This window comes from Phoxinus phoxinus (assembly GCF_949152265.1).
Source record: "Phoxinus phoxinus genome assembly, chromosome: 4".
Classification (NCBI taxonomy): Eukaryota; Metazoa; Chordata; class Actinopteri; order Cypriniformes; family Leuciscidae; genus Phoxinus; species Phoxinus phoxinus.
Window position 1 is genome coordinate 15,174,484 of NC_136879.1, and position 13,480 is coordinate 15,187,963.

At 37.4% G+C, this 13,480-nt stretch overlaps 2 protein-coding genes across 5 annotated transcripts; both read left to right on the forward strand.

Annotated features, from left to right (window-relative positions):
- Window positions 1-1,310: 1,310 nt before the first annotated feature.
- On the forward strand, window positions 1,311-2,246 carry LOC306996561 (olfactory receptor 8B3-like; the record flags this gene model as incomplete). The annotated part of the gene is made up of 1 exon (XM_079609174.1): window positions 1,311-2,246. The coding sequence occupies one exon, from the start codon at window positions 1,311-1,313 to the stop codon at window positions 2,244-2,246; it is 936 nt and encodes a 311-aa protein (XP_079465300.1).
- Window positions 2,247-8,769: 6,523 nt separating this feature from the next.
- LOC306996558 (zona pellucida sperm-binding protein 4-like) lies at window positions 8,770-11,437 on the forward strand. Of its 4 annotated transcripts, none has more exons than XM_079609170.1 (9): window positions 8,778-9,145; window positions 9,219-9,378; window positions 9,454-9,641; window positions 9,715-9,812; window positions 9,881-10,038; window positions 10,115-10,307; window positions 10,372-10,519; window positions 10,604-10,676; window positions 10,761-11,247. In XM_079609170.1, exons 3-9 carry the CDS (start codon window positions 9,636-9,638, stop codon window positions 10,835-10,837), a joined length of 753 nt encoding a protein of 250 aa, XP_079465296.1. In that variant the 5' UTR covers window positions 8,778-9,145; window positions 9,219-9,378; window positions 9,454-9,635; the 3' UTR covers window positions 10,838-11,247. The 4 variants fall into 4 exon arrangements, with proteins under 4 accessions (XP_079465294.1, XP_079465296.1, XP_079465297.1 ...); XM_079609171.1 differs by having other exon boundaries at window positions 9,219-9,351; window positions 10,761-10,868; XM_079609168.1 differs by having other exon boundaries at window positions 8,770-9,378; window positions 10,761-11,437.
- Window positions 11,438-13,480: the final 2,043 nt, after the last annotated feature.

Consider the following 13,480-nt stretch of genomic DNA (forward strand, 5'->3'; position numbering starts at 1 on the left):
CAACAGGAACAGACGTGTGGGGACATTAAACAACAAGGACTCCGTAACAAACACTAAACAGGCAGGGAATATATATAACACAAAACTAACAATGATAATGGGGAACAGCTGAGTGCAATGATGATGTGGAACAGCTGAGTGCAATGATACAGTGATGGGTACAGACAAGGATTGTGGGGAATGCAGTTTATAATGTGGATGACACCGTGGTGAAGAGGACCTCTAGTGGTTACCCAGGGACACACAACCAGACACTGTGAAAAAAACAATCACAACAGACTGAGCTGTCTGGCCAATCAGAGCAGAGTAGTTCGCGGAAAGGAGGGATTTAGAGAGATTGATTCTTTTAGCGAGTTGTTTGAGAATCATTGAAAATGTGGTGATGTGCAAATGTACAGGTGCTGGTTATAAAATTAGAATATCATCAAAAAGTTGATTTATTTCAAGAATTCAACTTAACAGGTTAAACTAATATATTATATAGACTCATTACGCAAAGTGAGATATTTCAAGCCTTTATTTGTTAGAATGTTGATGATTATGGCTTACAGCTTATGAAACCCACAAAATCAAAATACCAGAAAATTAGAATATTACATGAAATTACACAGTAATTACCATGGTCATTGAACCAGGTTTTGGTTATTTTGGCAGTGTGGGCAGGTGCAAATCCTGCTGGAAAATGAAGGAAGCATGAAGTGCTCTGCAAATGTCATAAAGGCTTGAAATATCTCACTTTGCATGTCATGAATATAATATATTTGTTTGCCCTGTTAAGTTGAATCATTGAAATAAATCAACTTTTTGATGATATTCAAATTTTATTACCTGCACCTGTATATTCCACATTCATGTAGTTTGGAACCTAATATTTTGTCAGGAATATGATTGGCAATAGATATGATAGACAATATGATAAAGAGATAATACATGCTATTTTATCTGTGGGCACTGGGCATAGAAGGGCATGGACGGGCAGTTATTTCAACTTAAAAGACGGTAGTCTTCAGAGATCTTGTTCAAACTGTTTTCAGTGTTTGTTACCAAGGCAATTACCAGTGTCCACTGTCCATATATAGCAAACCAAATCGAACCTTTGCAAAACACTGCAGGAAGCATGTGAACGGAGAACATGGTAAGATTTCAACTGTTTTGTAACTGAAAAAAATTATGCTACTGTTATAGGATTTGATGTTTGCTTGTCGGTGTTTTTCATCTACAGGCTTCCTATCGACAGTGACAATTCAACTTGATACATCCAATTATTTTTTAAATAACAAAATCCACATAATAATTACATATCATTGAAGATGCAGTCACTATTAAAGAATGAGTCCAGTGTTTTGGTATTCACACTCTCTGGTCTGAATGAAACGATGGAAAATAGATATGTCTTGTTTTCTCTTACCGCACTGTACTATCCCCTGATTGTCTTTTGTAATGTAACTATAATTACTACTATTCTCTTGCATAAGAAGCTTCATGAGCCGATGTATGTGTTTATATGTAATCTGTGTGTAAATGGACTTTTTGGCACTTCTGGATTCTACCCTAAATTCTTGTATGATTTATTATCCCATGATCATGTGATTTCTTATATTGGATGCTTGATTCAGATATTTGTCATTTATTCGTCTATTCTGTGTGACTTTTCAACATTAACAGTGATGGCATATGACAGGTACGTAGCAATATGTAGACCACTGGAGTATCATTCAATAATGACCAATCAGACAATTCTTAAATGTATCCTTTACTGCTGGCTGGCTCCATTTTTTTCCATGTGTCTTGTAATTAGTTTATTATCTAGACTCACCTTATGTGGCTTTACTATTGAAAAGTTATATTGTGAGATTTGGGCAGTTGCAAAACTTTCTTGTTTTTCTACAATTGTAAATAATGTGTTTGGGTATATTGTTATTCTTACATTTTTTGGACATGCAGTATTGATATTTTGCTCATACATTTACTTGATTAGAAAATGCAGGAAGTCAATAGAGGGCAGACACAAATTCATGCAAACATGTGTGCCACATCTGTTTTCATTGATCAATGTGACAGCTGCATTTATGTTTGATGTGCTGTATAGTCGCTATGGCTCAAAGAATATGCTTCAAGGTGTGCGTAATTTCATGGCTCTTGAATTCTTACTTGTACCACCTATTTTAAATCCTCTAATTTATGGACTAAATCTGACAATAGTGCGCCAGCAAGTTATGAGACTGTTTTTCAAGAAACAAATGTGATGAGTGAATATTTATGTTACAGAAAGAACTAAAAAGTCTAAAGGAAGAATATTTTTTTAGATGTTGTAGCAACTCAACATGTACTAACAAAGCATAATGTAATAACTGCACATTATATTTATTAAGCCTTGTCTGTGAAACACAACAGTTTCTTTAACGCGCAAAGTTTCACACTAAGCGTTTCCCAATGATATACTGACTGTAAAGTTGGCTTGATGTTGGACATTCGCGCATTTAGGGACCTTCTCTAAAGTTACATACAACATTAGTATACACATTTCTAACTTCAATAGCATTGGAAGAGAATGACTTGCAGTCATAAAAACAACTGTAAGTGTTCATGTAGTCAAGCCAGCTTTATAGCCAGTATATAACTGGGAAACGCTTAGCTTGAAATTTTGCTTGCGCGTTAAGTTCACATCTGAGTCTGCTGTAGCCATATAGTACAGCCTTCTCAATAAGGTGCGAATTTGGTCTTTTATATCACTGTATTAGTCCATTAAGATACTTTAAGCGTTTTATATGTCCAGCAATCCTGAATTATTGAGGGAAACCCAGAGGCCTGCAACAGATCGCCGCGATATAAAGTTAAGAAAACTAAACAACCAAGATAAATATATGTCTACCTCAAATGTAACATTTGTTCTGTACATCAGCATCGGGGGAATAACATTATAATCTCGTTCACGGTAGAAAAAGATGCATGTAGGCTACACAGGGACCGTGAAGACACTAAATTAAACATAAAAGCAGCCCTCACAATAATCACAAATAAACTTGCATTTCTATAAATCAGTTTTTATGAATGAATGGTTTGCTCTAACTGTTGCTCTGATCTTCGTCAACAACACGCGCTTGCACCCCCTGCTGGTGAAGTCAACTAACAGCAGATGGAGATTATGCTCGGTAATCTACTGCTTTTCCTGGATGTCAATGTTGAATTTACTGTCGAATTTGAACCACTGAATTTGTGGAAACAAATTTGTAAAACGAAATAAAGTGGACCGAAAATTGCCTGTTGAATATTATAGGTTGTATTTTTAAACAGTTTGAAATGTTTTGAATTTAAATATTCACAGTTTAAATATACAATTTGCCCCCCCACCACAAATTGCTTTCTAATCGGAGGGAAACACTGAAAGTAAATGGTGCCATTGAAGAAAATAAGTCCGTCTGTGCAGTTTCCCTCCAGCCTAATAATAGCATGTCAAGTACCTTGACACAACTCCAACATCACCATCTTTGACCCTCATCATGTGATGCAATACAAAGTAATTGTCATCAATGTAACTGTTAATGTGTTTTCTTCTTTCATTTCAGGGCTCCAACCTAGATTCTAGATCTCCAAGGTCAGGGCATGCAAGAGGTCATAGACCTTTGTCAAGTGGCAGGGGAATAACATTTCTAAGAAGTTTATTTTCATTTCTGTTTTAAATGTTCATGCAAATGTTTTATATTTCATTTTTTATTGTTCAGTGTTTTATGTTATTTCAATATTGCCATACTGTTTTTATTGCTCTTTAGAACGTGGTAATAAGTGTCAGTTATTTGCACGGCTTCAAAGTAGTTCAATTTTTTTACCGTATTGTATCAATTTGCATTATTGTTCCATCATAGAAACCAGTCATGCGGAACTAGTGAATGAACTAGTAACAGTTTGCTCTGTAACTTTACAAAACTCGTGGCCACATTACAATCTAGAACGTGCGTTAACTTTGGATAGTCTAATGGCGTATTGTCCAATGTCCATTATCCCTTACTTATGTTGTACCTGTTATGTCATTTCTGTTCACCAAATGTTTTAAATAAATAACTTTTAACAATTTTTTTATTGTCTGCAGTTGATTGCAATATTTTAGAATATGGGTGATTCTTTTGATGGATAATATTTAATCACAGTGATACAGTATTTAAATTGTACAGTAAGAAACTGAATTTACAGTGATTAACTTTTACCTACTGTTAATAGTACTGTATTGCATGCAATACATAAGTGCTTAACTGTTTTTTTGTACAGTAAATAAACAGCACTGTAAATGCAATTGAAATCACAGTATTAAATTATTTTTTTCTTCTACAGTAAAACAATCAATACTGTAAATACAACTCAAATCACAGTGTTTAACTGTTTTTTATTTTACAGTGAATAAACAAAACACTGTAACTGGAAATACAGTACCCTTACTGTAAAACGTATTCACAGTAACTTACTGGCAACAATTAGCCAGTAAGTTACTGTAAATACAACTAAAATCACAGTATTTAATTGTTTTTGATGTCACAGTGTGTACAGAAAATACTGTAAATTGAATGACAGTACCTTTACTGTAAGAAGTATTCACAGTAACTTACTGGCTAATTGTTGCCATTAAGTTACTGTAAAATTTACGGTAATTTTTTTACAGTGTAGGCTTCAAATCAGCCCGCAATGAGTAAACCGTGCCCAAAACTTCCAAAGCACTCACACACACTGCTGAACGCAGTGCTGAAGTGGCAACTAGCCTCTCCCTATGGAGGATCCCTTTACCACTCTACAGATAAAGCATTGTGGAAAATTTGCGTATCTCCCCCGTAGTGATAAAATAAAATAAAATACAATTCTGTATCAAATTTATAGGCAGGACAAGTAGTTTAAGGCTTGGTTTGTAGAGAATTACAAACATGTGCACATATATTTCAACGCACATAACTATAGAATTAATTCTTGATGCGCACGTGAGCGCCATCAGTGTTTATCACAGGTTTGCATTTAAAGTCTGTGTAGAGAGAACGGAGTCGTCTTAGCGGCCCCTAATTTAATAACAAATTATCCTTTTGACGGAAGTGAATCAATCAAAACTAACTTTAGCTGGAAAATAACATTATTCAAGAACCGCTATAAAGCCAAAACAATCTGTTACCTTAAATTATACGTTTATCTCTGTAAAGCATCTTTGAAACAATCTACATTGTTAAAAGCGCTATATAAATGAAGATGACTTGACTTGACTTGACACACTAGTGAAATCCACTGCAAGAAAACCTCTTTCTTTTCCGGCTCCTGAAGAAAAGAAAAGAAAATCAATTGATAACAGAATATAAACGTAGTCTATAAGAAAACAGTGTTAACGGTTAGTGTTGCCAGCGATGAGCAATTAACACAAAATAAACACACAGAAACAGCGTATTGTCGCCTACCGACAGTAGAGGCAAAAAAAAAACAAATCAATTCTCCAAATCTAAATATAAGCCACATATTGAAATGAGAAAACAACCAACAAAAGTAAAAGAAACGAACGCAAAACAAACGTAAGCAAAACAATCGAAAGCAAAACATAACAAACGTAAGCAAAACAAACGAAAGCAAAACAAAACAAACGAAAGCAAAGCAAACCGTAAGCAAAACAAAACGTAAGCAAAACAAACCGTAAGCAAAACAAAACGTAAGCAAAACAAACCATAAGCAAAACAAAACGTAAGCAAAACAAAACGTAAGCAAAACAGCAGCATCGCTAAAAATACACAAGAAACAAGATTAAAAGAACATACTTTTACTTTAAAGTGGACATAAAGGCATGAGTGGGTTTACATACCGATCAGCAGGACTTCTGTTCAAATATCAAATATTAAATAATATTTTTTCCTACACAAACACATCAATTCACCTCAGTAGGCATTTATATACCCCCGCAGAGCCATGTGGATTACTTTTATGATGGATGGAAGCACTTTGATGGACTTAGTAAATCATGGGGTAATTTTCATTTTAGGGTGAACAAACCCTTTAAAACTCATCTTTGATTTTTAAGGGCTAGGGTTAGGTTGGTTGGTTGGTTATTTTTACAGATAGAACGTGACAGATGCATAAATAGATTTTTAAATGCCAGTCACAGTTTTTATTATATTTCTTACTGTAGTATTGTAATATCATGGATGAAAAAATAATAATACAGACATAACTAAAATGCGGGACACACCAATTTCGGGACTGTCGCCCTAAGTTGTCATTTGCCCACGAAAAACGCAACGAAAAAACATTTCTGTTTTACTACGTCGTTGTTGTGTAAACATACATTGAATACACAGGCCTTTTGCCAGGAAAACCCCAAGAAAATAATCAGAATAGCCAAACCATCTAATAGCCTATACCATTTAGTTAATGAAGGATAAAACAAAGGCTGACTTCAGAATGACAGAAGTTGTACTAGCATACTATTTTGTAGTGTTGGGTCCGAGTCCACCTTTGTCGAGTCCGAGTCGAGTCCAAGTCCTTAACAACCGAGTACAAGTCCAAGTCCGAGTCCAAAGAGGGTCGAGTCAGACTTGAGTCCGAGTCCTTAACATCCGAGTCCGAGTCGAGTCCGGCCGAGTCCACAAAGATTTAAATTATTTGAAATTGACCTTTCACAAAGACCCGCCCCTCTTGGTTACTGTTGCTACGTCTGACAAGCCATTCCTCTCTCACTCCACATGTTCTCGGTCGGAGCAAAGAGGACACTAACAATGTGCCAACAGACAAGACAGAGCAGGGTTCTTTTGGTTTGAAATAAAGTCTCAGCTTTCCATTTTTTTAATTTTTATGAAATTCAAACGATAAATACTGTTTTGTGGTGCTTTAATGTGTAGGCCTCAGTTCAAGCAGCACGTGAACTGATAATCTCTTCTAGTTATAGCACAAATTTCTAAAAAAGAAATCAATACACACTATTTTTCAAGTTCAAGTCCACTGCCTTTAATCTACTAACTGATTTGGTTTGTTTGTCGAACAAAAATGGCGTGTATCTGCATTATAATTGGTCAGATCACCTGTCAATCAAATCCCGGCGAAAGGTCTCAACACTGAGCTCTTAAATTAATATTTTAAACCTTACAAAATGATTGCAATGTATAGTTACAGTCATACGTTTACCTATTGTACATCTTTTAGAATCTGCAAGGTAATGCTTAATAATGCAACACGATGCATTAAGAGCCAGGGGTAAACTTTTGAGCAAGATGATGATGTTTACATTTTTCTTATTGTGTTGTACATGCTAATATCTTATTTAGCCTCTGAAGGGTTGGACTAAATTAATGAATGCATTTTTAAACAAATAAGACCAATTTACACCAATGATCCAGTTCAAAAGTTTACACCTCTTGGCTCTTAACGGATGCTTCCTTCTTGTGCATCACTAAATGTTTGCAGGGTTTGTAAAAGTTGTGTATGAGTCCCTCAGTTGTCACCAGTGTGAAAGTATGGATCTTACAATCATAGTCACTGCTAGTAAGGAGTCAAATATGCAGAAGATGCTGGAAAAGCAAAGAATGTGCAGGAGCTGGATGATTTTTCCTCAACCATTAAAAAAAAAGAAAAGAAAAAAAAGTTGTTGATCATTCAGGTAATGACACAATATTAAAATCGAGCCTATGTAATTTGTCTTTATTTTGTGTTTGTATTTTATTTAGGCTATTAAACATCTGTTATGTGAAAAAGCTTTTTCAGGGCAGTACTAAATAGAAACAATGTGTATGATCCGTCTTATTAAAAAACATATAAAAATAAAATTTTGGAGATTCTGCAAGGAGTATGTAAACTTATGACTAAAGTATAAATGCAACAAAAATGATAACATTATCAGACGCCAAAATGTTGCTATGGTTATCACGTTCTTATGTTGCTATGTGTCAAATCATCGCAATTTCATGACTCAAAGGACAAAAATTAAGTGGATTCAATCCCACATTTAAATGCAGTTATCACTCTTTATAATTTACAGTGTGAACGTAACCACTGGTCCTCTAAAAGTATGAAAAACAAAACTATTTAGATTGTCAACAGCGCTCCCTTTAAGCCATCACTTACCTTGTTCGGCACTCTCCCTAAAACTCTCGTCATAAACACTGACTGAAGTTGTCCGCACTGCACAGTGAATATCTTATTTATATTGCGTCTAGAGAGACTTTGTTGTTTATGAGGGGATTTGCGAAAGGATAAAGCTCGTGCTGATTCTAAACATACATTTTGAGCGAATTATTCGCATGCGGATTCTAAAACGCCTCTGATTTGCCACTGTGTTTATGCACTTAACTGTGATTGGCTACAATGCTCAACGCTGAAACAACGTTGTTTCGTTTCGTTTTTGAATTAAAATTTTTTACAAAATTTCGTTTTGTGTCATCCAGTGCCCGGACTCGACTGGACTCGGACATTTTTCCGAGTCTAAAATGTCCCGAGTCCGTGTCAAGTCCGAGTACAAATTCATTCGAGTGCGTGACAAGTCCGAGTCCATTCAAAATTGGACTCGAGACCGGACTCGAGTCCGAGTCCGAGTTCGAGTACCCCAACTCTACTATTTTGAATTCAGCTCAATATGTGCTTTTGTGTGTTCAAAAAGTGTGGAAAGAATAAAAACAATAATAATAATTGTAAGAACCAATAGAATCACACACTTGCATAGACTCCCACTCATGCAAGTCTGGAGAATCATGACTGTTAATGAAGAGGGAGGGATTATCATTAATTGACCAAAGTCTGTATGGTACAAAAATACCAAAGGGCAGCATCTCAGCAGTGTGACTAGCTGTTGAACAATGGCAAAAAGTTGGTGTGCTCGTCAGTCTCTGGCACTTTGTGTTTGTTTTTTTGCGTTCAGTCATGCTGTTCCACAGTGGAGTAATCTGACCCAGAATCCTCAAACTCTGATGTTCCAGCAAACTGACCAGCGGTTTCAACAGCAAGCTAGTCAACAGTTTCCTCAGGCGGTTCAACGGCAAGCTAGTCAACAGTTTCCTCAGTCAGTTCAACAGCAAGCTAGTCAACAGTTTCCTCGGCCAGTTCAACAGCAAGCTAGTCAACAGTTTCCTCAGTCAGTTCAACCGCAAGCTAGTCAACGGTTTCCTCGGCCAGGTCAACAGCAAGCTAGTCAGCAGTTTCCTCAGTCAGTTCAACAGCAAGCTAATCAGCAGTTTCCTCAGTCAGTTCAACTGCAAGCTAATCAGCAGTTTTCTCAGTTTCAGCCTAAGCAGCCAGTGGCACAGGCAGAGCCTCTTGACAAATGTGCTGTAGCTGATTATGAGCAGATCCAATGTGGACCACCTGGTATCAGTGGTGCTGAGTGTGCAGCTATCAACTGCTGTTTTAATGGTCAGCAATGCTACTATGGGAAGGCTGGTAAGATTGAGTCAATGCAAAGTCTTCATGTTAAACTGATTTTCAGCAATAACCTGCTCTTGTAACTCATTCCAGTGACTGTCCAGTGTATAAGAGATGGTCAGTTTGTGGTAGTGGTGGCTAGAGATGTTACGCTGCCTCGACTGAGCCTGGATTCTGTCCGTCTCTTGGGTGGAAGTGACCCATCTTGCAGTCCTGTGGGATCCACACCTTTCTTTGCTATATACCAGTTCCCTGTCACTGCATGTGGCACAAGCATGATTGTGAGTAGCTGCTTGTGTTTTTTTTCTGTGTGGCTTAGGATGGACTGGATGCCAACAGTGTTACTATTTGCAGGAGGACAGTGGATATGTGGTGTATGAAAACCGAATGATCTCCTCGTATGAAGTGGGTATTGGACCACTTGGTTCCATCACAAGGGACAGCCATTTTGAGTAGGTGACCTATGCTTTATCATAATTGTTAATCATTGACAACTGCTACAAGCTCATGGTTTGTCCAGGCTTCTCTTCCAGTGTAGGTACTCTGCTACTTCTGTGGAAGCTCTGGTTGTTGAGGTCAACAGTGTTCCTCCACCTCCACCAGTAGCTGCTCCTGGACCCCTCAGGGTTGAGCTTAGACTGGCAAATGGGCAATGTGTCACTAAAGGCTGTGCAGAAGGTAAGTTTTTATCCCCAGTATAACGAACACCTCTCAAACTCCAGGTTGCAGCAGTTTAGTTTAACACTATCCTCAGGGGATGAGGCGCACACATCCTACTACAGTGGTGCTGATTATCCAATTACAAAAGTCCTGCGAGAACCTGTGTATGTTGAGGTGCGCATTTTGGAGAGGACCGACCCCAACATTGTCCTGATGCTGGGACATTGCTGGGCGACACAAACCCCCAGTCCACTCAGTCTACCCCAATGGGACCTTCTGGTTGATGGGTGAGTAAGGCCAGTCTTTATCCATGTGCTGTAAGGCTTTTCTGACTGCCTCTTTGCCTTTCAGATGCCCTTACCAGGATGATCGTTACCTGACCACATTGGTTCCAATGGCTGGATCTTCTGGTCTTCAGTTCCCAACCCACTACAAGCGCTTTGTTGTGAAGATGTTCACATTTGTAGATCCAGCATCACTGGCTCCTCTGCAGGAAACCGTATGCTCCGCAGCCTTACCTCAAGCCTTAATATTACTTATTTTTATAGTGAATTATATGGCTTAACCCTTTCCCCTCTGTTAGATCTTCATCCACTGTAGTACAGCGGTGTGCCATCCCTATTCTGGCTCCTGTGAGCAAAGCTGCACTAGGAAAAGTGAGTGCTTGCTGTAAATTGACTGCAGGCACAACATTTATTTAAATGCCTCATGCTTCTATCACTTTTTTTTGTTTGTTTTAGGAAGAGATGCGCACATCAAGACCATCTCTAGTGGGCAAACTGTGGTGTCTAGTGGAGAAGTTATCCTGGTCATGTGAATTTAGTTTTTTAATAAACTTCCTGAAACTCAACATTAGTTTCTCTCTGGTATTGATTTGTGACTGGAGTTGGATGTTTCGTGATTGTTCTCAGTTTGATTTATAGGGCTGCACTACTAAACCCTTTATTTTGTGCAATGAGGTTTTAGACTTAAGTTAAATGGTTTGGGTAGAAGCTTGGCCCATTTAGTTCAACTATTTGCTAAGCTCTAGTTGCTAACTTGGGGCCCCTCAAATTAAGGCTTGTGTAACTTCTGATTGTGGCTTTACGTTTGACTTTATGGCTGGACTAACATAACTGCATGTATTGATACTCAAGCATGCCCAATCCCCTGTAAGGTCACTTTGTTTTTTCTTCTTCTTCAGTCACGCAAGTATAGCATTATCTGGAATAAAATGTATCAACCTGTACTTTTCCTTTTATCCCAAGTTTATTACAGCACTTTTTTTTTCAGGATAGTCCTAGTAATGTTTGAGAAGTAGACTGGTTTAAGCATTATTCCCTAACTATTATATCCACCCTAGGATGCTGTCCAAGGCCTTGTTTACACCTAGTACTAAGCATTTAAAAAAAAAAAACGATCACCAGTTAACTGGTGACTCAAAAAATGGGCGTTTTTTTTTGTTTGAGCTTGTCTATTTTTGATCTCTTCCAGAGGTAGTTAAACATATTTAACCAGATTACTTTCATAGAGTAGATCAGGGATGGGCAACTTCAGTCCTGGAGGGCCACTGTCCTGCAGAGTTTAGCTCCAACCCTAATTAAACACACATGAACAAGCTAATCAATGTTTTCAGGATTACTAGAAAAGAGTTTTTGTCAGGGTTGAAGCTAAACTCTGTAGGACAATGGCCCTCCAGGACCGAAATTGAACATCCCTGGAGTAGATGCTCATGTGTTTGAACATCTGCAAACTTAGACCCTCTCCTTTAAGAGATCAGGACAGAAGTGGACAAATGAGACCAATTAAAACACCAGGTGTAAAAAGGAATTTCTACTTGTGATACGATCAACCAAAATGCACCTTAATACCAGGTGTGAACAGGACTTGAAAGCATTGCATATGTGCCCATGCAAGAATTGCCCTTATGAGTTCTTGAAGAGTGTGCACTTTCACATGACTAGTTATTTGGTCTTAAAGTCTCTCTGTGGTTAATTTTATCCCTTACAGGGATAGTTCACCCAATTATGAAATTTACCCTATGATTTACTCACCCTCAAAGCATCCTAAGCAGAGGTGGGTAGAGTATCCAAAAACTGTACTCAAGTAAAAGTACAAGTACTTCTAGAAATATTTACTCAAAGTAAAAGTAAAAGTAACAATCTTAATAGTTACTTGAGTAAGAGTAAAAAAGTATCCAATGAGAAAACTACTCAAGTAGTTAGTTACTAGTTACTTCGGATCATAGGCCGATATATATGATATATATATAAACATGATATTATTTAGATATTTTTTATTTAAATGACTATTATTATCATAATTAGTATCCAATGAGAAAAGTATCCAATGAGAAAACTACTCAAGTAGTTATTTACTAGTTACTTCGGATCATAGGCCGATATGATATATATATAAAACATGATATTATTTAGATATTTTTTATTTAAATGACTATTATTATCATAATTAGATAGGCTATCTTTGCCACAAAAACAGAAGAGACAAGCATTATTTCTGCCATCTGTAGCCCGAAAATCATTGCCTGTCCTTTGGTTTGTATAATAGTAACTTATACAACTACAGTTGGATTATTAGACAATGTCGAAATATAGTGAATCTGCAGAGTTTTGCATTTAAAGGCATGTAAAGGGAAACATTGACACAGAGAAGAAAGAGTTAAAACTCTTCACATGTGCTCGCGCTGACCGCTACTGAACATCTGAACACAAACGACGATCAAACGCACATCGACGGATCTTCTTCTGTCTGTTCTCCAAAATGTAATCAAATGTATATTTCTGCAAGCATGTTTAAACTGGTCAACAGTGTCTAAGGCAGGCAAAGGCATTCGTTTTCAAGTTGAGTTGGCACGCGACTGCGCAATACACACACATTACCGCGGGATGGCGGGTGTTCATTTCATATGTGGACAATGGTAGCTTATAAAGTAATGTATATGTCCAAAAAAAACAGGGAATGTCATACTTTGAAGTAGTGCTATCATATCGTAATAATCTGTTTGGTTGTATAATGTATTACCTGAATGAAATTAAATCGAATATCGTCCTGTGGAACGATATTCGTTCCACAGGATATATCGTCCTCAGCATACGAAGATAATAGAGATCTTCATCGCTGGCAAAAATTATGCATTTGCAAATTTGCGTTCACTTGACTGTACTGTAGGTCCACAGCCACTTCATCCAACGCTCTTGATGTTCTTAAATCTTCCTGTTACGACTTCACGAGTGTGAATTGAAAGCGCTTCAGACGATTCAGTGCGTGCAGGAAACTGAACAGATCATACAAACTGATTCGCGAACCGATTTAGACTGATCTGCCCACTTGTTTGATGAAGTCTTTGAACAGAATCGACTCAAAAGAGTGATTCATTTGTGAATTGAGCATCGCTCATGCCCAGAAAAAAGATACAGCGCGCTTGGAATAAACTACGCATTTAACAACACGTATTGCATTA

Excerpts from the sequence above, each read along its gene's own strand:
- LOC306996558 (XM_079609168.1), top strand. The coding sequence starts at position 8,799 with ATGGCAAAAAGTTGGTGTGCTCGTCAGTCTCTGGCACTTTGTGTTTGT. Across the intron at positions 9,379-9,453 it reads ATGCTACTATGGGAAGGCTG|TGACTGTCCAGTGTATAAGA; the intron begins GTAAGATTGAGT and ends AACTCATTCCAG. Across the intron at positions 10,677-10,760 it reads GCAAAGCTGCACTAGGAAAA|GAAGAGATGCGCACATCAAG; the intron begins GTGAGTGCTTGC and ends TGTTTGTTTTAG.